General features: G+C 47.0%; 2 protein-coding genes across 2 annotated transcripts; both read right to left on the bottom strand.

The window, feature by feature from the left end:
* Positions 1-245: 245 nt before the first annotated feature.
* On the bottom strand, positions 246-25,599 carry LOC135384246 (uncharacterized). Its single transcript, XM_064613457.1, has 7 exons — positions 25,514-25,599; positions 19,948-20,018; positions 17,439-17,534; positions 13,630-13,714; positions 4,656-4,702; positions 2,480-2,566; positions 246-363 (listed from the first exon to the last, which is right to left on the bottom strand). The coding sequence occupies exons 1-7, from the start codon at positions 25,569-25,571 to the stop codon at positions 307-309; spliced, it is 501 nt and encodes a 166-aa protein (XP_064469527.1). The 5' UTR covers positions 25,572-25,599; the 3' UTR covers positions 246-306.
* On the bottom strand, positions 9,046-10,922 carry LOC135384245 (putative polypeptide N-acetylgalactosaminyltransferase 9). Its single transcript, XM_064613456.1, has one exon. The coding sequence runs from the start codon at positions 10,894-10,896 to the stop codon at positions 9,052-9,054; it is 1,845 nt and encodes a 614-aa protein (XP_064469526.1). The 5' UTR covers positions 10,897-10,922; the 3' UTR covers positions 9,046-9,051.
* Positions 25,600-27,328: the final 1,729 nt, after the last annotated feature.

Genomic DNA, 27,328 nt, shown 5'->3' with positions numbered 1-27,328 from the left:
CAAGGCGAATTGTTCTAGACTTCCCTCCATCTCCCCCTTGCCACCTCTCAGGAAGTTGTTGGGAACGTAGGTTTTCGCTCCGGGTTATCCGCTTGGTTGTTGTAGTAGTAGATCAAGCAACTTCACAGCGCTGAACGAGCAGAAGAGCCTATAGGCAAATATCCTGACTGCGGAAGAAATCTCGAAGCATACGAACTTAACCTGTAGCTCACAGCTTAGATAGATGACATTTCAGTTAGTTTGTATTAATTATTTATTCTCGTATTATATGCGCAGCCAAATGACATATGCGAATGGCGGCGAGATTTAGTTGGGTACGCAGTAGCCTCCATGACATTTTCCTGTACGAGCTTCGGCAGCGGCCTGAAACATAGAAAACAAGGCCGTTGCACTCATTTTCAGTTTTCACACATACCGGGTGATTTTTTTTCATGTTTACGACAGCAAGATCCGCACAGATCAGCATCCGTAGGCACATGCGTGCACACGACACCCATTTCACACTGCCACCCCACACTCTTAAAAATGAACTTCACCACATAGCACGCTCCTAGCCAACCATCATCCCGAATGACAACGTTCTCGCCCCTGATTTGTTGAAAACGTGATGAGGCCCGTGCCTATTATGCACGGCACAAAATAGGCTCCTCCTCCCGTTTTCAACAAATCTAGAACGAGAACGTTGTCATTCGGGGTGACGGTTGGTTAGGAGCGTGCTATGTGGTGAAGTTCATTTTTAAGAGTGCAGGTGAAACGAAAAGCGGTGCGGGTCTCAGCCACCAAGATTTCACGAGGGGGAATAGTGACACTGCAAGCGTAGCGCGTCACGCGAAAAAACGAGCAGCAAACTAGAGCCCTGCATCATCCACGGATGGAAGCGGATATCCGCGTATATCTGCAAGATACTTGCGAATTCGGATAAAAATTTAGCACTTTCTGCGGTGTGCGCATCGGATGCGGATCGGATATACCGAGTGCTGTAATTTTTCGGCCAGCAATTTATTTGTATTGCGCGCCGACAGCGAGCGCATGCTCGGGTTCACCTTTGACCATACACGGTCAAGACGGGAGAGGAGGCATCTTGGCGTCTCAAACCACGCGAGCACCGGCGAGGTAGGGTTCCACGCGTTCCAGAAGTCTCTCCATATCGCGTTTGTTGAAAGGTTTGCCTTTGCTTACGGTCTTGAGTCCTTCCGTGACAGCATGGAGGCATCCGCAATTATACCAACATGCTTCCGGCGCTCTTTACGCGTCCTTCGAAATGTGCGTATTTTGCGGATCGGACGCGGATGGTGCGTTTTGCTCAGCGGATCGGATGCGGATGTAAACTGTTGTGTACGTTGCGGATGCGGATCGGATGGGGATAACGTGTGCGCGGATGTGGGTCGGATGCGGATTCCAAAAATCTCATACGCGCAGGGCGCTCTACAGCAAACCTCTCAGATCAGCGAGACCAGGGACACTGCGCTGGTGCACCCGCAGCCACGAGCACGGTGAGAGTCCGCAACTGTTAAAAGTATATTCCAGTATACGAACATCGTCTTTAGCAGGAATGCCAAAGGGCGCAGACCGCGACAGGGTAGGATTTAAAAAGAGCAAAACACTCTTCGAGCGATTAATGCGCACGTTTGATACATTGCCATAGGCAACTAGAACAGCTAAGGCTTCGGCTACAGGAGCTTCATCCCTAAGCATAAGAGACAGGTCATCTGTGTACTGTTACGTCATCGGTAGACAGGTGTCGTTGATGTGAAAGGTTTAATTCGAGATCTACATGGATTAGAAAAACAGAACACTTTCAGCCGTCGTCCCCGGGCCTCTTCGATGATGATTATTGATGTTTCCCTCGAGGGGGCGTTCCTTCTTGCGCCTCGCACCCCACCGGTGTTTCCGTTTCAAAATGATCCGGCTGTCTAACACATCTCGTAACGACACCGATGTAACAACACGCTTCAACGTCCAATATTGGCGTGCTGCATGGGCATTTGGTATATATACACAATATGGGTTCTTCACATTTTCCCAATGTTTAGCCAATATAAGCTGCACTGCACATGGGGATAATGAGCCCCATATTACCAAACTTTTTCCCATATTAGCTGACACTTGGCAATATAGGCCCCATATTGCCAGGATTTTCCCCATATTCACTGAAACATTGCAATACGGGCCCCATATATTGCCGAGATACAGCCCATACTGGGAAAAACGTGGTAAAACGGGCCCCATATAGGACCCGTATTACCAGTGTTCGCCAATATGGGACCCATATTCTGAGCTGCTTGGGAAAGCAGCATCAGAGCGTGCTCATGAGGAATCATTTCTACTTTCGGTCTGAAAGAATGTAATCGCTGAGCCCGTCTGTATCAATTAATTAATGTGGTTATTTGGTAATGTGTAGTTTCAACGAAGTAATTAGGATTTCGAGCAATCCTACATGTCATTTCCTTGCTGCTCTAAATATTGAATGTTTTCTTACCTGACAATCACTCCCGTCGGGCACATTTACTATAGTACGTTTGCGGTCTTTGCAGTAATACTTGCAACCGTATATTCCATACTTGTCCTGGAATAAAGAAATCTATAAATAGGGAAGTTGACTCGCGACGCAAAGCCAGAAATCATTATTATAAATGGCGTGTGCCGTGGCGCTCGCGTGTATAGGTTGCATGCCGCGGTGTCTACACTGTGCGGTGCATGCTGCGGTGTCTTGTGCGGGCACTTTTAAACACGTATCCCTGTAAGGTCACCCCGTAAACGTGACAGTCACTACACCAGTGGAGAGCGACAAAAAAACAGGGCACAGACGGCTCAATGACCCAGCCAACGAGTCTTCCAGCAGGCATAATGTAGCCTAGCAGGCCCCCTGAAACGCATTCGAGTCCGTAAATCTGGGACAACGTTTCCGAGAGCCAAATCGGGAGCCGTGTCAGTTGATTTCATGTCTGCCAGAACCAGGTTCGGGGCACAATGGCGCAGGAGTCCTTCAGTGACGAAATTAGGGGTTCAAGGCTTCCCGGGGTTTATTGCCAAAGTAACATTCTTTTGCTAGGCGGCCATAGAGCTTTTGCAGAGTGGGTCCTGATATATTTTCATCAGTGGTGCCTTGCACACGCCGCGCTATAGAAGTACTTTGCGAGAGGGCCTGCATTGACTCGCGTGCTGCACTGACCTCCACGTGGACACTGGATTGCTGGGTTCGCACGACGGCAACCTTCTCGACGGAGGGACGTGTGTAGCGGTACGGTGGAGCAGTTATCATCTGTTTCCTCAGTACGACGCATGCGTGCGGAGACAGTGGCCGAGAATCGGTGAAACAAGAACAGACGCTCTTCAGAGCAGATAACAAAGAGCGAGCACCAGACGCGCTATTAGCGCCTAACATAAATTACTGTATAGCCTTGTGTGGGGAACAACACGACAAGCATTCATTCACATGATTCTTTTCCTAAAGCGCTGGGCCATAATGTAAAAACGTTCCACGTGATGCCCATACGAAACACTTATTCTTAGCACTCAATGTGCTCCCTTTCCACCACTTACACGAAGTTAGCTTTCTTCTAAGGTATAAACAATGCTTCAGATACAATAATAGTTTTTCTTCAGCTTTGTAGCTTGATGGATGGCGACTTTGAATCTGCATTCTGGCACAGCATCTTGTACAACATGAGGCGTTTGGTCTGCGGCGTTGTCATGACTCAACAAAATAAACAAACAAAAAAAGAAAAACAATGTCAATTTTTTCCAGCTCGTTGCTTTGATGGCTTCACGCAACTGAACCAGCACTTGGGCATAAGAAGTTATCGTACTTTTGGATGGTAGATAATCAATCAGCAGGATACCATCCTCATCCCAAAAAAAACATGTCGCCATGATCGCTCCCGCAGAGGCTGTCGTGAATTTTACGGGCGAAGGAGGATTCCCGTGTTTCCACGCCATGTTCTTTTGCTTCACCTCGAGGTCCCTGTGGTACATCCGGGTCTCATCCCGAGGCACCAATCATCCGTAAAAGCAACTCTCATCAGCGTTTCATCATGGCAAACATTTCCATGACAGCATTCCACTCCACTTTCCTTCAGTTTAGGTGTCAACATTTTGGGCACCTAACGCGAAGAGACCTTGGTCATATTCGAATGTACGTGCAAGAATTTTCTACAGACACAGTACTGATGCCCAGTTCCGTAGCAACCTGAAGAACCGTCGCACGTCTATTGTTCGTAACTAGACTAGATTCATATTGTTCATAACATAACTAGAGCGCGGATATATATGCACTAAAAACTCCCGACATATGCGTGCAACGATGCACCAAAAACCTTCGAAATATGCGGCAAAAACTGTGAATATATGCAATGTCATTCATCGTTCTTGGTATGAAGGAAAAAAATAATTGCGCAGGTTGGAACCATTCTCACAGCTGCTGTAGCGACGATATATATATATATATATATATATATATAAAAGTCACTAAAGAAACAAGTAAATGACATTAGACGTATTTCAAATTCAAAATTACAGATTAAGATGGCTTCTATGGCTACAAGCAGAGAAACAGATACTCACGGAACGATGCGACAGCACCAGAGGACACGTGTCATCTGGTGCTGTCGCATCGTTCTGTGAGGATCTATCTATCTATCTACATATACACTCACCCCTAGGTAGTCGTACCCCCTTTCACACACTCTAGTTGTATTGAAAGCTGCAAAATAAACAAACAAACATCGCTTTAAGCCACAGAGCCCTTATAATAACTAGAAACCAAGCAAGCGAAGAGGGGCATCTCAGTAGCATACCAGACGTTACTCGCAGCATGATCCGTGCAAATAGCGCATGCGCTGGTCACCGTGACGTCATTGATGACGTTTTTTGGACGTCACGTAGCCTTATAGCGCACCGGCGGGAAGCAATAACCCGGCGTAACGCGTAGGGCAAGGTACACTCGAAATATTTGCTTCTGTTCTCGGCTTCTGCAGGGCCAACGCTGGCATCGCCTAAATGATGGGGGAAACTGCATTCAAGAAACTTGAACTAACCTTGGTCTCACTAGAGGTTATATTGGTCTCAACTAAGCATAAACTAGACAACGTCGCTTCGTTGTAGGGCAGTTGGAACATTGGCTACTCCGCTGCTGCATAGTCTGATATACAGGCACCGCCTACACTCTATAAGAAAAAAGGAGTGCTTTTACTCCTTTTGGGGACTAAATGCGTTGCCACAAAAAATAGTTCCTTTCGGGAGTGAATGCACGGGAGTAAATGAATGTCACAGAGTGGAGACTGCATTTCCCGCGCTGTTGTAAGAGTCCCAAGTACATAATTCGTGTGCATGCATGAAAATACTTTGAAGCAAACCGTCAACCGTGATATATCGAGTGATATAAAATCTTGCGCCATACATAGGGCACAATTTGCGAAGAAAGATGCGCTTACTGTTTCTTACTCTGTGTGGCTGGAAAATTGCTACGTTGTCTGAGTTATACAGCCTTATGTCGTTCAAATTGACCAAGGGCACATATTTACGTAGACTGTCGCATTCAGGAGACCATCCGCGAAGCTGAGTGACAACTTGCAGGCCTGGGGAGTAAATGTCGGGACTAAACGTCGGGTTAGGGGACTAAAATGGGGAGTAGAAGCTGCGATTACTCCCCAACGAAAACCCGAGACTGGGAAAAAGACGTCTTGTGTTGTGTCGTCTGTTTTTCGTCTTTTTCTCAGTCTCGGGTTTTCGTCATGGATCTTAGCCACCAGCTCGCTTGCTTTTTAACCTTTTTATCTGTATCATTACTCCCCGTTTTACTCCTCTTTTTCTTAGAGTGTACGTGGCGCGGGGGGAAGTGTATTAAAGAAATTTGAACTAAACTTGGTCTCACTACGGGCACTATAAGTGTCCAACTAACCATAAAATAACCAAAGTCTCTTCCTTCTGTGTTGCTCCAGCGCGCAGGTCGTGCTAAGCCTAACCGTCGCATTTTACATTAGGGTACACATTTTATTCGGTGAAACGATCGACTTCGATATGAGACGATTCGATTTCTTTTTGTCACCTGTGATGTCGTACCGTCGGTACATCCGCCCTGCTTTAAAACGGATTAGGCGAATCTGAACCCCCTGAAACTGATAACAGAATGTACACTCTCAGAAAAAAAGGAGTAAAACGGGGAGTAATTGTAGCTTCTACTCCCCTAGTCTGCAATTACTCCCCATTTTAGTCCCCTAGCCCAACATTTAGTCCCGACATTTACTCCCCAGGACTGCAAATTGTCACTAAACTTCGCGAATGGTCTCCTGAATGCGACAGTCTACGTAAATATGTGCCCTTGGTCAATTTGAACGATATAAGGATGTATAACTCAGACAACGTAGCAATGTTCCAGCCACACAGAGTAAGAAACAGTTAGCGCATCTTTCTTCGCAAATTGTGCCCTAGTATGGCGCAAGATTTTATATCACTCGATATATCACGGTTGACGGTTTGCTTCAAAGTATTTTCATGCATGCGCATCAATTATGTACCTGGGACTTTTACAACAGCGCGTGAAATGCGGTCTTCACTCTGTGACATTCATTTACTCCCGTGCATTTACTCCCGAAAGGGACTATTTTTGGTGGCAATGCAATTAGTCCCCCAAAGGAGTAAAAGTACTCCTTTTTTTTCTTAGAGTGTAGAACGCGCCGTGCGTATAGTGCGCGGGCACGGACGCTCTGTTGCTGCGCGGGCGCCAACAGCTCCCTCATAGTTTGAGATAATTCAGGCAACACTGGGCATGCGGCCAATAAAAGTGCGTCATGATGCCAAGCAGTCAGTCAATCAGGAGCCTCGCCTTTCGGCCGGTCATGGCTACCATGGACTTCTACTGGTTTTCATGCATGGCGCCCGTTATTGCAAAACAACCGAGAGACATTTTGACAGGCGAAATGCACATTTGTTCGTTGCAACGTCCAAGGGGCATCCGTGATGATGCCTCACGCAGTAATACCACGTGACTATGACGCGGAAATATTTTTCTGCTGCCGCGAATACGGGGAGTTATTGAGGCCTAGAAAGACGGCGTCGGCCCGGCGCCACTCACGCTAGAGACAGGAGAAAAAACGCTCACAGAACGACAACACTGGGCAACTGATCATGTTGCAAGTAACGTCTCCGTCTCAACATGTGTGACCGCCATGATAGATACTGCACTCTAAAAACAGAAACTTCACCGCATAGCACGCTGTGCGCCCACCATCGCCACGAATGATAGGGTTATCGCTCCTGATAAGAGGAGAGAGGATGGCGTACGCCTTTTTGTGGCAATTATCATGTACCCAAATTTTCACAAAAAGGCGTACGTCCTCCTATCTCCTCGAATCAGGAGCGCTAAAGCCATCATTCGTGGCAAAGGTTGGAGCGCAGCGTGTTATGCGGTGAAGTTCTGTCTTTGGAGTGTGTAGGTTACGAACGATATCTCCTACGAGCTCCGTTCCCTCATGTCGCAGCAGAAGGTTTAAAAGTACTATACCCGTCCCTTACGGAACAGGAAGCAATCCAAGCACACGACAGACACGAAGCAAACAAAACAAACCAACTTCGCAGTTCGCGCACGGAGCCCAGCGAAATAAAATGCCAATTGGATTGGATTGGATACCAGGGATGCCGAGCGGGCTGCCGTTCATGCGTTGATAGTCCGTGACCTTATCAGTCATGTTGGCGCCTGAACTTCGACGCTGGGAGGAGGCGGTGCCGCATCCGTACAAATCCTTTGCTCTCCCCCGTTACTTTCTCTCCCATCTTTTCTTCTAGCCTCTCTCCTAATGATTTCTATGTTTTAAGCATATCACACTGTTCTGTATACTATAGATCTTTCGAAGCACGTGACCTGCACGGAGGACGGAATGGGAAGAAGCGCGATCAGTAAACCATAATATCCCTAGAATAACCCTACAAGGACGTGAACGTCCTCAATATCTGGACATCCATGTGATATGTGTGGGACATCCCAGCACAACAATTGCGTTTCGGTATTACCTCGTAAACAACAGATGTTCCAGGTACGTCTGTAGGATATCGCGCTTTGGATGTTTGAAAAGAAGCAGCCAGCAGATCCCAGGGGTATCCGTGCAAGGCCCAGTATATATACCAAATTTGGAGCACTGACTGAACGTCAATGGGATGTCGCCAAGACGTCGCCTGGAGCTATACGAGTAAATATGTGATGCTTGACATGTTGTTCCGGCGGCAACTTTTTTCTTGTGCTCAGAGCAAGCAAAAACTTCTGTGAACGTGAACAGAATATGGGGGAACAAGTAAAATCATTATATATCTATCGTTCGCGTTCTGCTGGCCGTGCAACGTAGTATTTATCTGTGCGTAGCACCCGACAAGCAACAGAGGAGTTCGATCACTTTTGCACCTCCGCTCAGCAGGAAATCACATTATAGCCAATAACCTGAATTGAAAACACAATATTGGTTATGCCTTGAATCTGCAGATACACGAGTTCATTGCAAAGACGCACCCCCTCACCGTTACAAATGACTTACGCCCCAATCTCTTATAATGAACGTGCTCCACAATTTGTATTTCAGTATATGCTCCGGCCATTTCGGCAACAGATGCTCTTATGCTCTGGTTTCTCTCCAAATCCGCGTACGCGGTGGAGGGGCCAAAAAAGAGAGACCCTTTGGTAGGTATATCACCGTATAGGTATAGGTATTTTGTTTGGTAGGTATATCACCGTGTCGTCATCACTTGAGATGCATCAAGTAAAACTATGGCGCAGGAAGTAGAATAAAATTTATTACATTTGAAAAGCAATTATAAGTAACATCCCATATTCGTCCAAAAGTCTCATGGCGACGTCGTGGGGATGTTCCTGGGATCTACAAAAGGTGCCGAAATTCTGGATCTCCTGGGGATCTTCAGGGTGCTCCCTGGGATATCCTTATGTCCAAAATGGGATATCTCGCAGATGTCACTGGGACGTATATGGTTTACTGGCTCTACCAAATCCGCCCCCGCCCCCGAAACCCCCCTGTGAATGAGATAAACATGACATACGCCTCGTAACAGCTATTTCGTTTTATTACCATATCCTTGAAACTTCCAATGTTGCCTCGCATTTCCATCGCATCTCTCCACTATAACCATCCAGCTATTATAAGCCATCGCCAGACATTTCTTACTCAGCACGTGCACTATTGTACCTTTCTTGGGATCATGCTTCCAATGCTGATTCCCCTTTGCACCGTGACACGCGTAGAGCACCACGTTCTTTTTACCGTCGTAATCCAAACACGCAGAATCACGTCGAATCTCTCCAGTCTTGCTCAATAGCCAAAGCTGATTCCCTCCACGTCCATGACAGGAATTCATTCCAACCGGCTTGTTCAATTCGTCTTTGGAAGACGATTGGTCCATGCAAGAACGGCCATATGCTCCCGAGTTCCTCAATTCTCCTCTGGCCAGCGCGTCTCCTGGGACGAACAGTTCCGGATAGACGTTTTTCACGTACCACTCGAAAGACTTGCACCCGAGGGTTTCTCGTAAGTGGACGCGAGATGTGACGTCCCCGTGATCGTCGACCTCGTACCCAATTCGTTCGTAGTAATACTTCGCGTAATCGTCCATCCAAACTTTAGCCAGACGAATGGCGTTACGACGTAGGACGTTCACGCCCGTCCTCCACCTGTACGGGCTCCTCTTGCGGAAGACGTGTCCAACGTGTGAACAGGGTACAATCTCCAGCGTGCCACCGCACATCCAAGTCTTGAATGAGAGCTCGAGATTTTCTCCACCCCAGATGTCGAATCCGTCATCGTACGTGCCCAGCTTCATAAAGAAGGCCCTGTCAATAGCGAACAGTCCCCCGGCCATCGTGGGGCTGCGGACCGGTTCCCAAGTGTGCTTCCTGCGTTTCAGTTCTCTCTCGGGAACCGGACGCCAGTGGAACTGGAGGTCCCAGTCGAATCCGCCTATGTTCACCCAGTTAGAATCTCTGCCGTGATACTCAAACGTATCGTCGTTTATGACGTCAATGACGGGGCAGACAACCCTCGTCGAATTTCTCCTTATGCGATCCAAAAGCGGTTCCAGCCATCCGTCCAGACACTCGCAATGCGAATCCAGGAAGGTGATCACCGGTGCAGTCGAAGCAGCTGCTCCGGCCAGACGCGCCCTGATCAGCCCTTCTCTCTTGCCGAGCCGAACTATCTTCACTTTTATGAACTGCGCCATGTAATCTTCAAGCGGCATCTTCAAGTGCGACTGGTCGGAGAAGTCATCGACGAGTATAATCTCGCGTAAGAGGTGCGACGGTGTCCGTTCCAGCACACTGTGAACCGTTCGAAGCAGAGTGCTCCAGGCCTCGTTGTGGAAGCAAATCACTAGGCTCGTCTCTGGAACGTCCGCCGCGTCGTACTCCATGTCCTTGCACTCTTTATCGCGAAAGTCTGCAAGGCTTCTGCGCGGAGATATCAAGTCGCTCACGTATTGGTTAAACGCGTGACGTTCCCAGCCTTCTTCAACCAGGCGGCGCTGGCGGTACGTTAGGTTGACAAGCACGACGGGACTACCTAGCTCTCCAGGACGTTTCGTAGTGGTGGCGCGACGATGACCGCTGATGTTGCGTGATCTGGAACAGAGAAGTGCTTCTTCCCTTCGCTTCCTTGCTCGTGCCGCTGGTGGAAGCTCGTCTCGGCGAAATGAATTTCGTGCTTCTTGCGATGCCCTAGCCTGGCGGGACCGGATGGCAACCGATGGTTCCAAGTTCGTAAGGTGCACGTAGGACATGAAGGCGATGGCGAAGAACCATAGGGCGGAAACTGCCAGCAGAAGCTTGATGGCCATGGAGACGCTGTTGACCTTTACCCTTCTTCTGTCAGCGTTGGCACGTAGTGTGACACGTAGCAGTACCATGCACGCGTAGTGTGCTACTTCTTCTTCTCATACTCGGTGAACTCGTGGCCGCTCTGCCAGGTGTTGGAAAATACCACTGCGGTGCAGTGGGGTATCCACGGAGGGTGGGGTGTGCGGCAGTCGGGCCATCGCCCCCACCACATTTGTTTAAACAATAGCTTTCTTCCTCCTATAGTAGGTCCACCACCCATGCATTGTCGAGAAACTCTTGGCTTTTGTCTGCCAGTGATGGATCTTGTAATAAGAGTGTCGATTTTTTTGTATACTTTTGAAAAGAAGTTCGTTTGAATTTCGTTTCGTAGAAGTTTGAAAAGAGAGGCCTTGTATGTGATTGCCCCTTCTATGTTGTTCCAGCCTCAGAACATCAGTTCTCTCTTGTTCAACAATTGCCGCTTGCGTCGATCCCTGTCGTATGAATGTGTGTATGAGAGTGCAAAAATGTAAGAGTGAAAGGAGGATGAGTGAGAGAGAGTGACTGGTTTGTCCCTTCAGATGACGCACCCTGGAAGTCGCGGATAAGGCGTGTTATGCTTAGCTCAATTGGTAGAGCCCTGGACCGGTAATCCAGAAGATGTGGGTTCGAGTCCTACAGATGGCTAACGTTTTCAGTGACTTCCATCTTTCATCGTTAATTTCTTAGGCAACTTGAGGCCCTGTATGTGATTGTCCCTTCTATGTTGTTCCAGCCTCAGAACATCAGTTCTCTCTTGTTCACACATTCTAAGCCTGGTTCGAGCGGGTGTTCGCAGAGTTTTACAGAGGGAGAGAGCAGTCCTTGGTGCTATGGAGTTCGGAAGACGCTGGCTAACTTCGTCTGTGCTATTCGAAGAAACGCATGGAAGGTACGCTGTTCACCACTAAGCATTTCTTTCCACCGTGCCGTTATCCCGTACGCAACTCTCCGCAGTCTTGGTCTGTTGCATGGCGACGACAAGCACGAACAGCAATCCTTAACGTGACGTGATTTCACAAGCAGGAGTTGGCATTGCACTAGTTCTAGTTTTAGTCCTAGCTTGTTGAGATAGTTATATGGGAGCCAGTCTTTGTAACTGGTCCTTCGCCTCGATGCCAATACACAAGTTATGTGTACCTCCGCGTTGGCGTCTGATTGGGTGCTAAATTCTTCAGATGACGTAACGATGGATAGAGGTGTCTGGACGGCGGTGCATCTACCCGCCCGAATACGAAAGAGAGTGCGTTTTTGAAGTAACGTTGCACAAGTTATGAAGGAGAAGAATTGAACAATTAATTGTAAATAGAATTACGAAGCGTAGAAGAACAATATTACATCTATTAAACCCGTAACTAAATACATGCAGATAGGAGTTCTTACCTCCTATAAAGCCAGGAGATTCTGAAAGGACGCGTTCTCTCTCATTGAAGGAGTTGAACTTGACTATAATGGGCCGTTTTCTCCCAGACTTGACTTTTTATTCATGGTTTGTAATCGTACTTCATCGTTATGAGGGAGCGAGGCTGATTTAAATTTTAAAAATCCGTTTAAATCAAATCCGATTTCTTGTTTTTAAATCGTGATTTTTTGCAAGCCTGGGCTCAAATGACCCGCAGCGCTCGCGCTCGCGCGCGAGGACTTTCGAAGATCCCCCACTCTTCGAAACAGCGTATCCGGAGAATGAGGGAAGGAGGAGGGTCCATCGTGACGTATCCTATTCCCCTGGCATGTAACTCGTGACGTAGCCCGGCGTGAGCTGAGAAGAAAGAAAGAAAGACGACAGGCACGGGGACTGTGTCCGCGGCTACTTTCTCTGACAGGTTTTCTAAATTTGATTGCGCGGTGACAATACAATATTTTGCATAATGATTGCTGATACACAGCTTGACGAATAAGACGGACTTTCGAGCCATGTGAAGTGTCGCCTCATTGCTCCTTTAAATACTCTGCCGAGTGCTTAGTAAGTACGTTTGCAGTATATGGTACTTTGTACTGTACTAAAAGTACCGTTGATGCCAGATACTCGTGCTCATGTACTTTGCGAACCACCGAGGCTGGTAAGCCCTCATGATTGCATTAGGGCTTACCATTAGGCAGTGATGGCCACTAACTACTTCTACAGTAGTTTAACTATAACTACTAACTTCTTTGTGATTGAGTAGTTTAACTAGTAGTTCAACTACTTTTCATGGGAGTAGTTAAAACTACTTTTTTAACTGCTGCAATGTAGTTTAACTACATCTATAACTACTTAACGTTGTCCACCAACACCAATCCCTTGTAGTGTTCTTGGACAGCTAAATATGAAGCACGAGCAATAATAAGCTTTGGCTCAAGCCATTGCTACGATCGTCAAATACAAAGCTTGCAGCGGGATTCTTTCTGTGCCTACGCGATAAACTAAGTTGCAGAATTATTTCATAGCAAATGAGGCTTCACTAGACAAGCATTAAAAGTGAAGATTTAGTACACATGCACGACACAATTGCTCTGCACCTCCGTTCTCATCAAACAAGTAGCTCAAGATAAAAGTCGGAAGCACAATCGTGCCGTAAAGCTTGAGGCAAAATCGGAAGTAGTTGGCGCCTTCAGTAACCTAACTACTGTAGTTAACTACTTCAAATAGTAGTTTAACTAGTAGTTGCCACTACATTTCTGCAAGTAGTTGATAACTACTTTTTAACTACAATCAGGTAGTTTAACTAGTAGTTTAACTACATGTAGTTAATTACTGGCCATCACTGCCATCAGGATTGGAAATGCATTAACAACCTACTTACATTGCGTTTTGAGGTTATTGTATGTGCTTACTCTGGCGATACAAACACCCTTGTGGCATTTTCCTGGGTAGGACGTGGCAAATCTCTAGACAAGTGGGAAGAAAGAAAAGTACGTATTAGTATTCCATGTGAGGAGCCGTAATGATAGCGATTTGCAACGACATCAATAGGGTTTTAAAACGTCATTTGGGTAGTAGCGATAAACGATACCATGTACCACAGTTTTTCTGTTAATTTAGCGAATTCGAAATGCGCTCACGGTAACGTTCCCGAAGATATGATAAGTTAATCGCGGTGTTTCTTTGTAGCGGGTGACATCACATTGCAAAGGCTGGATTTGATAAGCTTGATTTGATTTTATCGTACCGTTATAGCGGAGTTCTTTCAATGCACTAAAATAACGACCTACTGGATTATAACGACCATGTCATAATCGGCAACCTCTATGAGGAGCCCGTCCGCACAGTCCGCTAGGGGCGCTACTCATCGGCACGCCAGATCCGAGTCACGATTGGACGATGGAAATTTGAATTCCGAACGCGCAGAAGCGTACGTACGACTACCGTAGCAGACGACAACAATAGCTCCTATGAAAACGCTGGAATAATGATGGTAATCAACCTCAGAATGAAACATCTTCCGTAGAATATCCACCGCTTGTGCAGAAATACTAAGTTAAGCTGAAGTACCGAAAGACGACGCGCCACTCCGTGACGCAGACGAAGTCAACTTGGTTTGTAGCAGACGACGTAGTCGCTGTCTGACGCAGACGAAGCCAACACCAGGTGTTGGCTTCGTCTGCGTCACAGAGCGGCGCGTCGTCTGCTACAAACCAATAACCGGGTCGACGAGTAGCGCCGCCGCTAGCTTCCAAATGCGGCGCTGGGAAAGGGTGCCATGATATGGTCGTTATAATCTAGTAGGTCGAGATTAAAACTCGCACAATGTACAGAACCGAGTTTTAGTAGATCGTTTGTTAAGGTAACGTGATGAACACCAGCTGATCCAGAAGCAAGACCTTCAGCTTGTCAGTACCCAATAACGCGCGTTCAATGCATCACAACGGCCCGTGATTCGCTGTGAGCTCTTGCCAGAGCCTATACTAAAGCAGCTTTGGGACGCGCGAACTTCAAATATATAATGATAACGATGGCTATGAGAACTTTCAAGATCGGGGCCCTCATCTCACTTTACCACCAAGTGCTGAACTTCGTGAAAATTCGCCTGCAGATGCGAAGAACGTGGCATATTATGCACGCCGCTCTCTGATTATTTTATATATATTATGGTGTATCGTTACAGTTTTAGTGGTCCTAAAGGGGTACTTCGGAACGATCGGTGAAAAAATTGCTGTACATCGTACTTGGTGCATAACGTCCACAGTATACCTGCCATCAACTTTGTTTCTTTCTCATCTGACGGATTATGCCTCAGATACGCGAACAACAAACGCGAAACAGGAATGTAGAGAGGAGTACAAAAAACTTTCTCTTCCGAAGGCCAACGCGTTACGTCACCCTGCATGGAGCGGACAAGTAGTAAGTATACCACGCCGGTCGTAGTCGCTGTCTGACCTTCCCGGAACAAAACAATGAACGAGGATTGGGGATGAGATCACTCAGGCACAGATGGAAAGAAACAACGGTCATCTGTTTCCCTGAGAGTCAGAAAACGGCCCAGGAATGGTATGACTAATGCACGTTGACGTCTCCGAGCAGAAAAAGAAAGAAGAAGTACTTCCATCCACGTTCTGCGGGAGCCAGAGTTTTTCAAATTTCGAAGGTCGTTCTTATGATTCCACCTTCGTTTTCGAGCGAGATATTTCACAACTGTGTTCAGTTCATGTAAACGGTTGTCGGAATACCGCAAACTTGAAATCCGCTTGGTTCCGGAGTCTCCCTTTAAAGAGCTGGAAGACAGGAGCACGAAGAGGAGGTGGTGCACAGGTGAGGCCCCGTTTCACCAACGACGATTAGCATTTGAACAGATATCAACGGTCCCTTAACTCGAATTTCACGCTGAACTCTGCTTCATTAAAGGGAGTCATTGTCAGTGAAACATTCATCGCGTCACCAGATAACTTTTGTAAAAAAGAAATTGAGCGTTTACTTGACTTGAATTTCTTGAAGTCAAGAAATTGACTTGAAGTTTTAGCCATCCTTCATCTCGGTGCAAAGTTAATCTGCGTTGGTGAAACGAGGCCTTAGTTATGTTAGTGTAACTAGGGAAGGAACATGAGGGAACGAACGTCACTGCGCCGATGGAAGGACTTCACATATCAAATACGTTAAAGGAGCACTCGGATGACCTCGAAAATATTTTCAGTTTTTCGCTGCGGCGTGTTCTACAACGAATAAAATGAGCTCCTGCGAAAGAACAATAAGTTCCGCCCAAACCATTCAAAACTCCTACGATTGTGAAAAAGAAAGAAAAAAAACTCATCGCAGAGCAAGAAGACGTCGTGACACTCTCCTGCACGTGACCAGTGACGTACAGCCGCACAGCTCAAGCGTGTATTCAGGGTGTCCCAGAAAACGTGTCATTGAATTATAATAAAAAAACTACACCACCTAGAGTCATGCGGTCAATGGCATTTGTTCTTACTAGGTTTTTGCCACCTCCTCATGTGAATGTCGTGTAACGTAAGTTTAATTATGTAAATTTTTGCGAGCTTAAGTCGGAAATTTGCCTAGTAAAGGTCACTTTTTTACCCCACCAATGTGAAGAGCGTGTCAAATTAATTACAATTGACAGGGATATTTGCGAATATAGGCGAACATAGGCGAATGAAACTGACGTCGTGTGTTCTGAAGTCATGTCATAGATACTTTACGAGGGTTACGGTTACGGTGGAATGTATGTCGGTATACTATGACCCTTAGGCTCCCTTTGTAACGTTTTATCGTTCGCGCACATAGACTTAGAGGTACATGTGACCGGTTGGGACTCTCTACCAATGTGCCGTAGTGTTCGTTTTAATTTCATCTGCCCACACTCTCCTCAAATAAACAGCGACGCAAGGAGGCTGCGTAACGGCATCTCTATGGGTAACGTCGCACAACGCGTCCCTTGTTTGAGAGCAGGGAAGCTGAATACATTTACGTATCCGCGAGGGCAAGCGCGTGCGAAGTGGCACCTCTTTTGTGGACAGGACACGAAGAAAAGAAGACGGAGCCGTCGAGCGCGTTTGTGAGTGAAGGTGTTCCTCGATTTGCGTCGTACTCGTGCAGTGGTGCTTGCTGGCTAGGAAGCAGCAACAGATATTCGGATGGGACGCGATCGTACCAATCCAGCAAGAAAGTACTTTACGTATGACATCACGACAAACAATAAGTCCGTCTGTATCATGCGCTTCAAGAAAGAACGCCTATTTGAACAGACAGTTGCCTACAGGAACCAGGAGCTACCGATTTTACAGCTGCCTATTAATATTAAATACCATGTATGCGGAATAAATGAGTTTACATTTTGCAACATTGATTTTTTTTTCTAGGAATGACCATGCCCACCAGAAGTGGAACCAGTTAAAACTGGTGTGAACCGCTATGTTTTTGCTCCGGAGCAGAACCGGTACCGGACCGTTTACGATAGAACCGGAGCGAAAACCAGAACGAAAAACGTTTCGGTTCGACGCCTGGCATGCTTCTAGAAATCTGGTAAAGACAGCTCGCCACCTCAAACGTGCTTGAGTAGTTGGCCCAATGTAGAGCTCAGCCAACCCTACATATTTTCTTTATTTAACTTACGTTGTTAACTTTGTTTAACAACCAACCAACCCAGTAGGCGGACTAAAAAACAAATATATTTACCACACATGAAGACCCATGTGCTTCGATGTTCCAGCACGTATTCCAGTAGTCAGGATGGCAATAATAACTGCACGCAAGGAGCCGACCTTTGCCGTCCTGAGTTGAAAATAATAAAGAACATAAGTGTTGCGCACATAGATTAAACTTGGAAACTGTCGTCTGCTAACGTGCCATGTAGTTTTACACGTTCCAGTTGGAGGTGCCGATTGTTGCGCGTTTTGCGTGCAAGGTACTGTAAAAGGACGGTCGCATCCAGAAACCCATTATGAAACAGGTACCACAATGTTCCGCGTCCGCAACAATTTACTCGGCTACTTTCTCGCCAGAGAAGTGCTTGAATATTAGATAAACGAGTTTTAGAGATCAACGCTCCTGAGGCTCTGGCAACAACGAGATCAGCGTGACGTCACCACCTAACCAGAGGAAGGAGAGGGCCTCGCTCAGAAGAGAGGGGCACCGTCCAGAGGCTCGCATGGTCGCGGTATTCGAGAGGAGAACCTATCACACCGCCACCACGCGGCGCTTAGCGGAAACCGTCAACAGTGTGGATTGGTGCGGGCAATTCGCATTCCATGCTTTACGTTCGGTGCGTTCCCCCTGCTTTGTGGTCGTTGGCTTCAGCATGGGGACAGAAAGTCAACATTCTGTGAGAAGTAAGGCACTGTCAGCGGACATACGAATTGTAATGTTGTCCTGAGCAAGAATAACGCGTCCTTTTCACAGTACGAAATTGTAGCAAGCGTTTGTTCGCTAAGTACGTTGCTTGCGTCAGTGGCGGTGTCCGTGGGGGAGGGGGGGGATATGTTTATTAAAGGGACTATGAAACGATTTTTTTCTTCGTTTCGTTCGAAAGAAGACATTTTTCTGAGTCTAGAACCGAAATTTTACTTTCGTCGCACGAGCGGACTTCTCGGGAGCGAATTTAAACGGAGCGGCGAAGGGAGGACAGCTGGCGCCGCGCCGTGGGGAGCTGCCGAGCGGAGACACAACGGGTAACTTGTCGCGACCACGGCCGGCTCAGCAACACGTCATCGTGACGTGTTGCCGAGCAGGCCGAGCCGAGGAACCCCGCCAGGAGCATGCGCCGTAGGATCCCGCGTATGCGTTCATCGGGAGTGGAAATCTCCATGACAGCAGCTTTCGCGCGATCGGCAGATTTCGGCAGTGGCGGCAGCCACAGCGCGAGCTCGCGGCATTACTTGCCATTGTGCAACACCGGTGACGTAACGGGGAACCGAAGTGCGGTCCGTACAGTTACACCATCGGCAGGGAAATATGCCCGAGAGAGGAGGAACGCGGAAGAGACATTTCCAGCGCGCGCTCCTCGCAGAGTGGAGCGATTTCGTCCGGAAAAATTTGTGGCATATTAGTTTCTCTGCGGGAAGAACAGTTTCCATGGAAAAAAAGTATGGGGCTTCGGGAAATTTCATAGTCCCTTTAAGAAAAAAGCAAAGGAAAGGTTAGCCAGGCAAAGCGCCGGCTTGCTATTCCGAAAAAAAGAAAAAAACAGGGAAGGGGGAAAACGAAAAAGAAACGGAAGGAAAGACGGGGAATAAAAAAAGGAAGTAAAGAAAAACGAAAAAGAAACAAAAAGCAAGAAAAAGGAACAAAAACAAAAGGAACAAAAAGAAAGAAAAACGAAAGAAAAACAAAAAGAAAGGAAAGAAAGAAAGAAGGGAATAAACACTAGCACAACGTTACATGCAGTTCACGAGTCCTGAGACTCGGAGAAAACAGGGGAAAGCGGCACTGACAGCCCAACTGGTTGGGGTGCAAGACGGGGCCAAGGAGAGCGACCAACGACCAAGTCGTTACAGCCAATCTGGAGGGTGTCCTTACGTCCGGAGGGTTTCCGTGGTTATTCCTCCTGTCAATGCATTCCTCGGAGTCCTATTTAGAGCGCATTCATTCCGTACATGAAGTCTCAACGATTAAGGAAAATAACGGGCCTAGCCCTGTGAGTGATTTGCAAAACTCATCGTGTAAATTAATCGTCTCAAGAATTCGTAGGACATTTCATGCCGTCCAAGAATCTCACCTCTTGTTGTTCGCTTTGTTATTTAGTTTCAGTGCCCTTTTCTTCGCTCACTGTAATGGAGCGCGTTGGGAGCAACAGGCGCTGAGTTCTTAAAGGAGAGCAGTTTCTGGCGGCAGGTCATGTTATCGATTGTAGTGTGTAGTGTTCTGCGTATGCTATCCAAACGTCCGGGCTTTTCAGTACCCCTCATTTAGTTAGCCTCCACTTGACTAGTGCTGGTTAAATACGTATTGAAGCGGGTTTGCACCAATCACGCTGGGTAATTTAATCACGATAATTAATGGCTGGGCACAAGTTTAGCCACGGCTGCCAACACGGGATACGTGGAGGAACTTTGTTACAGTGTAAAGTCATAATCTACGAGAGTAGACTTTTACATTATAAGACAAATACATTCAATTCGGGAGCCACCCCACACAGTGGCAACAACAAGGCATGCTTTCAGTCACATCGTGTAATCCATGAACATACCTTTATCCGTGTGTACGTCTTCGAATTACAGACGTTACCCCAGATATTATAGCAGTTACCGTAGCCTTCCACTGCGAACACAAGACAATTTTATGATCATGCGCAAGCAAACACATTGACCACTCTTTGCACTGGTGCGGCATGAACGAACACAGACAGGAGTAAGACATAAGCGCGGACCCCAAAACAGGCGACGCGCTGCAGAATTTGTCGCTGTCGCGTCTGGTCATGGCGCGACTTCCCGGTTCATTTGAGCAGCGACATTTCGTCGCCGAGAAATGATGTTTTTGGAGATGCAATGCTTATTTTATTCGAGCTAAGTTGTAAATTGCCATAAATATACCGAAAGTAGTATTTCATTCGTCAAAACGAGGAGAACTTGTAATGAAGGTGCTATGTAATATTCGCCGTAACGCAGTGGCGCTGCGGTTGAGGTTCCCACGCCCCGCCTACGTCTTCGTCTGCTACTTTTGTTGGTTGCCCTCTCCACGCTTTCCCTTGCCCACGCGTTCAGTTCGTGTTTCACGCCGCCAAATCTAGCTGGTTTCGTCAAACAACAGGCAACCAATTCAGCAACCTGCTACAAACATCTACAAACATTAATGCTAAAAATTAAAGCTTCCTATACATTAAAATACATGACCATTAAAATTGAAAATCTCTTGACATCTCGAATTCACTCATACATTTTCAGCTATGTCTTCTTGTCCCAGTTCCTCTTCTTTCCAATCTTGATAGCTTCTACATCTCCTTCTATATCTCCCTCAGTATTAAATTTTTCAAGACGTTTTCCCAGATAAATCCGGATCCTCCAGCAGGAGCCTTCTTTCCAGCAAAGCTATATTTTTTTTAGTACCAGTTCAAATCTAAGGTTTCTCATGGACCGGACTGTACTACTGCACTTCTGTATTTCCTTATTTACTAAAGCTCTTTACTGTATTCAGTAGCCTCATGGACGGGCCCACTTTCCTCGCCTTTTACTACTCTTTCAATTCTGAAAGCTCTCCTGTATCAAAATGTAGTGCACCTGAGAATGCCCGACTTTACTACTCTTTTAATTCTGAAACCAGCTCCGGTGGCGCAGCGGTAACGCGTGCGCTTGGAGACTGGGAGGTCCGCGGTTCGAATCCGCGGGCCGGCTGTGCCGTCTGGGGTTTTTCCTGGGTTTCCCTCAGATGTGTAATAGGCGTATGCCGGCACAGTTCCCCTGAAGTCGGCCCATGGACGCAGCTATCCTCCCCCCGAGCGGATTCCGCTCGGTCTTCCACTTCACCCTCTCCTCCTCTCCACCACCTTTCCCTTCCCGAGAAACATGCCACCTAATCAGGCAGGCAGACCTCTCGGGTTCCTCCCAACGACACTCCTCCTCCTCCTTTAATTCTGAAAGCTCTCCCGTATCAAAATATAGTGCACCCGAGAATGCCCGACTTTACCATCTTTTTTTTCCAATAGCAGAAACATTGAGCCGCGACAAAGCTTTTTTGACGCTCGCCTGGCGGCGGTGACGTCGATTTTGTCGCTTCTCGCGTGCATCTGCCGCGTGTCGCTTGTTATGGGATTCGGGCTATTCACGGGACGAGACGCACGGACGCACTACTGCGAAGTACGTACAAACCGTTCCAGCTTCTATACCTCCTATGTATGCTTCTGGTCAAGAGGTGCGACTCGTCCCGTGTCTGCCCTCTGTCGGTGCTCGTTCTTGAAAGTGGAGGTATAAATGGGGGGGGGGGATTCTGGAGCCGGCGGAAAAATGTCTGAAGCGCGCTGGTCTGAAGCGCCCGTCGGAAGCTCAGCCGAAAGAGCCACTCGAAAATATTGTCGCCACTGGCGCAGGATACGAAAAGGGCTGTTATTGGCTGCGCCAGATCCTTCGCGCCGCGATTGGGCGAGAATCATTTGATTTGATCGAGGAGAGCCGTTGGCGATGGGAGAGTGGGAGGCGTGTCCAGTCGCGCATGTTCGCGTGTACTCGAGTTTGCCTGTGTATTGCGTCCGCTCCGATCGTTAATTTTTGCGTTCGCGGACGCTGGCGGGTTAGTTTCGATGGGTTCGAATGCTTCCGATTTCGACTGTGGCGGACTACCGTGAACGCCCAAAATGAACGCGGAGTGACTGATCCAGCTGATCACAGAAGAATGGAAAGAAGCAGGACATCGCACGAGACCCTTCGTGTGTTCTTCCTTTCCTCTTCTTCTTTGTTTTTCCTTTTCTTTTCCTGTCTTTGTCTTCTTCTTTTCCCCTTTTTTCTTCTCCTTTTCTTTTCTTCTTTGTCTTTTCCCTTTCTTTTCTTTTCTTCTTTGTCTTTTCCCTTTCTTTTCATTTCTTCTTTGTCTTCCCTTTCCTTTTCTTCTTTTCCTTTCGTCTCTTCTTTGTCTTCCCTTTTCCTTTCTTCTTTTCCTTTCCTCTCTTCTTTGTCTTCTCCTTTTCTTTTCTTCTTTTCCTTTTCTTATTTTTTCTTCTCCTTTTCTTTTCTTCTTTGTCTTTTCCTTTTCTTTTCCTCACTTCTTTGTCTTCCTCTTTTCTTCTTTGTCTTTTCCTTTTCTTTTCCTCACTTCTTTGTCTTCCTCTTTTCTTCTCTTCTTTTCCTTTCCTCTCTTCTTTGTCTTCTCCTTTTCTTTTCTTCTTTTCCTTTTCTCATTTTTTCTTCTCCTTTTCCTTTCTTCTTTGCCTTTCCCGTTTCTTTTCCTCTCTTCTTTGTCTTCCCTTTTCTTCTGTTCTTTTTCTGTTCTTCCCCCCTTTTTCATTTTCTTTTGAATAGCAAGCCGACCTCCGTCTTGCTGACCTTTCCTTTTTCTTAATAAACACATTCCCCCTTCCCCTTCGTGTGGAAGTCGGCACTACTTCTTCCGATAGTTTTATTTGCGTACATGTGTTCGCGATAACTCTTGCATGTGCACCTGATGCACTTCCAGTTCAGCCAATTCGAACAGGATCGAGCGGTCCCGCAACCAAATGGTGCCCCCACTATTACACTGTTCGCCCAAACGATCCCTGAAGCTCAAAGGCTTCCCAAAGGACGTCCCCGAGGGAAAGAAATTCGCCAGCTGTCGCGGGCGTGTCGTGTGAGCGTGACAGTCGTACCGTTTCCACCTTGCTCTCATTGTAAATTTCCATGCTCTACTTATATGTTGCATGGGACAACTGAATGAGTGAGGACGATGGGACTAAGTGTTTCACCGTAACACTAGAGAGTTTTTCATCAGAGAGTACAGAGTTTCATCGTGAATTTCTTAGGCAATTTGAAGCTTTGCATATATTTGTCCTTTCTATCCAGCCTCAGAACATCAGTTCTCTCATGTCCTTTATTACATCGACCTTATATTGACCAGGGTTGCGGAATGGGGTCTCCAATTCCGTTCAATTCCATTCTGAGGAATGGAGATATGCGATAATTTCAGTCCCTTCAATTCCTCGGAATGAAAAGGTACGGTCAGTTCCCACTCTTGGAATGGCTTGGCAAACCCAATTTCATTCCGTTAATTCCCTCAATAAAAGAAAAGGACCGGTAACCATATACTGGCAAGTCCAGCAGTGCTAGAGGAGATTGACATTACCAAGCACGGAAAAACACACAAGGACAATGTTATTTCACTCTTGACCGTGTGCAGGTGCGGTGCAAAGGGTGCGAGGACAGAAACCCACCACGTTGAAACCAAAAAGTCTGCCACCGGGGCACCCAGACCATTCCATTCCCATTCCTACGACAGTTTTTGCCAATCCATTCCAATTCCATTCCGGGCTCTGCTAAATCTGGAATGATGCCGGAATCATTCCAACTCAAGAGTGGCAACCCTGGTATTGACCTTTATTGTATCGTTTTCGTAGAGCGCTCGCGATCTGCTGAAACTTTCCACATTTTTTTCTTTATCACGTCACTATCACCATCAAGCAGCGCAACACCGTCGGGGAAAAAATGGGAACGCATCGGCTTCTGAACGGGCGATAGTACCCGACTGGTTCCCTGTTGCGTGGGAAAGGAGGAGGTATAGAGCGCGAACGAACGTGAGATCCATCTCCCGACGGTGCCCCGATCATTTCCCGAATGACGGTCATGTGACCAAGAATATAGGGTCGCTCCCCGATGTTGCGCCGATCACTTCCCGAAAATAACTCAGCACGCGTGTAGAGGACGATGGTCTTCCTCTACACGAGTCCTGACCGGTGATGATGGAATGTCCTAGAGGGCAGACGGGCGTGGCGTCACGCAAGGACGGTGCCCGTAAAACTGACGAGACCGCACAACAGGGCGTGGCAGCTGGGGGACATCGTCGTCATCGGTGGCCACCGCACGTGCACGGATATGCAACATATTTACATGATATTGCATTACGGAGCTTCGTATGACCAGCACTCGCTTTTATACCATCCCTCAGTCCGGCGTTTTTGTGCTTACGATTGCAGCTTCAGAGATATTCCGTTTGGAAGAGACATCGTTTCGATTCGAAATTCGAATATAATCCCGTATTCGATTGGGAATTCGAATCGAGTACACAAGTGTTCGGTTCAGTATTCGAAAAATCCGAATATTCGCACAGGCACAGTTGGTACAGAATGTGCAAACAGGATGTGTCTAGAAGACTATAAATTCCTAGACACACCCTGCCTGTACATCCCGTTAAGTAATGCACTAACACTGCATTAATGCTCTAACGGGGCTAACTTCTCGCAAAGTTTTATGTATAAAACTTTACGAGAAGTTAGCCTCGGGGAAGACAGCGTGCCTAACAGCGAATTCGGGTGGTCATTTCGTAGCAAAACGGCCGAGCGCTCGGAAATTGCTAGGTCGGCGACCGAGCTGGATCACGTGACCGTTGCCACCCGAACATGATTGCTAGGAATCTAGCAGTTTTAGGTACTTGGATCACGCTAGGGGCGTCGCGGTCGCAAGTCTTCGAGTTCTGTCGTCAGCTAAACCACGTGATTTCAACATGCGGGCCAATGAGGGCACTCGCCACCGTTAAAGTGCGGATGTGACGACACCGGATACAGTTGAGCAATCTGCTGCTCGATGGTTTTGAGACCGGGCAAAAAAAGTGCTAGCTAGCAAATTCCGAGCGCTCGGAAAGCGCCACGCGAACATGCGAGATTTGCTTCATTTTGACCAAGCGAAGATGACTGCTCCAGATCTGTCAAAAAAAGTTGCTCCGAAATGACCACCCGAATTCGCCATAAGCAAGTTATATCCTGTCACCAAGTATTAGATGAGCCTAACTTACACGGGACTACACTCTTAATAATGAACTTGACCACATAGCACGCTCCTAGTAACCATCATCCCGAATGACAACGTTCTCGCCCCTGATTTGTTGAAAACGGGAGGAGGAGCCTATTTTGTGCCGTGCATAATGGCACAAAATAGGCTCCTCCTCCCGTTATCAACAAATCAGGGGCGAGAACGTTGTCATTCGGGATGATGGTTGGCTAGGAGCGTGCTATGTGGTCAAGTTCATTATTAAGAGTGTACCTGCATGATGAAGTGCTCAAAACGTTTGAAAACCCAATGGTATCCTACTATGCCACATGGTATATTAACAACTCAGGGGGAAAAACAACTTCACCTACGCACCTACATTGAAGAGCGTAGCGAACAGAAAAGTCCCGGAGACGGTTGCAAGTAGATGCATCGCGTGCAATATTGGCGTCTAGTTTATAGTATAAACGTTGTTCTTAAAGTGTTCACATAAGCTACAGAATAGCGGCAGGTGCGTCTCACAGAGCGGGTTAACTAACTTGACCTTCAAAGTAAAATTTTTCATTGCGACTGAAAAGCAACAGTCAATGTATTTGCTGCCTCTAAGTGGGTGTTATCGGGAGGTTTCCTGCTTCGTTATTCTTTCCAGGTGCTATGTGTCTTCGACATATTCAAGTTCAGTGAAGTACAGCTTCGCGAACATTGCCTTCATTGCTGTTTCCAAGGAGTAAATGGTGTAAGCTTTAAGTTTTAACGTTGCCTTTGTTGCATCTAAAGGTTGAGCAGCACGTGTTCGACGCAGTACAAAGCTCGTAATTGGTGGTACGTCACAATGCAAGTATGATAACGAGCGGTCAGGGCCGGTGCTAGGGGTGTGCGGGGCCTGAGGCGAAGGCTCATCGCGGGACCTGTTTCACACCGCCAGTAATGAAAAGATAAGAAATGATAAGATGTTCGCAGTGGGAGGTTTTAGCAGTATTGGAAATGGCAGCAGGAGAGAAGGATGCGAAATCCTCGGTTATAGTGTGCAGGGTTGGCGGATTTTTCTTAAAAGTGGGACTTTTTCTCAGCACGTGACGGAATGGCACATAACACATTCTTCTCTTTTCCGTTCCCGTCCTTTCAAGTGATGGGACGTATAGCGCTACGACGACGACGTACTGTACCGTTCGGTGCATTCTTCGTCTTTGACGTGGCGTCCTGTCTGTGCTGGCTTCTGATCTTTGAGAAATGGTGATTGCTCGATTATACTAATAAGACGTACTTCATTTTTTTCTGACCAGATAGCGCTGCGGCTTGCTCAGAAATTGCTCAAATTGCTCAATTGCTCAACGTAAGCGGGAAGAGCAGCCACTCGCTGCCGTCCGTGGTACGTGATTGGCCCGAGACACAAGCTGGTTTCATATGGCATTCAGTAGTAACTAAGTTGCAAGTAACTTTTAACTAGCTACTTTTTCAGTTGTATAGCTATACAGGAACTAGTTACTTTTCAACAAAAGAAGCTTCTTACCACTTTGGATTAAAAGAAGCATGAAAAGATAATTGACAGGTCTACGATCATTTTCAATAGAGAATTTTCGTACATCGTACGCTATTGCTTTTACGTACATGAGGGATAGCGTTGGTGGCCCTGCGCACTGCATGAAGCTCTCTTTAAGGTTCGCGCATGCGCAGTACCATCAACGCTATTCCAGCCTTTCGTACGCAGACGCGATAGCGTACGATCTACTAAAACTCCCTAATTTGTTCCTCTGTACTAAAGCGTTCACCCTGTGAAATACGAAGTTGAAAATCGTTTAAATAGCGAAAATATTCGATATTAACCAAGGCCGTGAACGGCGGCTGCTATACGACCCGCCTGCGAGGAGAACTGACAGTGACATCATACAGAGGGGATGTTGCCGATTCGAGGACGGTCTCTTGCGAGCAAATTACAAGATTTGCAAACGAGCTTGCAAACTTCGCCATGAAGTATGTTATAATTTCACCTGGAGCTAAGCTCGTGTCTAATAGTTGACACAGAATCCTACCGCAAAATGCAATGTGGCCGTTGATTGGTTATCGGAGCACGTTTTCCTCTCTGAGCTTCTTCTTCGTCAGAAAATGTCTCTGTCGGTGGCCCTTTGGGAGCTGCTGCGTACGGATCGACGCCTAGATGCTGTGTGCGTCGGATAATCTCTTCCTCCGTCG

Source organism: Ornithodoros turicata, chromosome 2 (genome assembly GCF_037126465.1).
Source record: "Ornithodoros turicata isolate Travis chromosome 2, ASM3712646v1, whole genome shotgun sequence".
Taxonomy (NCBI): Eukaryota; Metazoa; Arthropoda; class Arachnida; order Ixodida; family Argasidae; genus Ornithodoros; species Ornithodoros turicata.
This window is presented reverse-complemented; position numbering and strand designations above follow the sequence as displayed.

Excerpts from the sequence above, each read along its gene's own strand:
- LOC135384245 (XM_064613456.1), bottom strand. The coding sequence starts at position 10,896 with ATGGTACTGCTACGTGTCACACTACGTGCCAACGCTGACAGAAGAAGG.
- LOC135384246 (XM_064613457.1), bottom strand. The coding sequence starts at position 25,571 with ATGCATCTACTTGCAACCGTCTCCGGGACTTTTCTGTTCGCTACGCTC. Across the intron at positions 13,715-17,438 it reads CACATGGGTCTTCATGTGTG|AGATTTGCCACGTCCTACCC; the intron begins GTAAATATATTT and ends CCACTTGTCTAG. Across the intron at positions 364-2,479 it reads CCGACGGGAGTGATTGTCAG|GCCGCTGCCGAAGCTCGTAC; the intron begins GTAAGAAAACAT and ends TCTATGTTTCAG.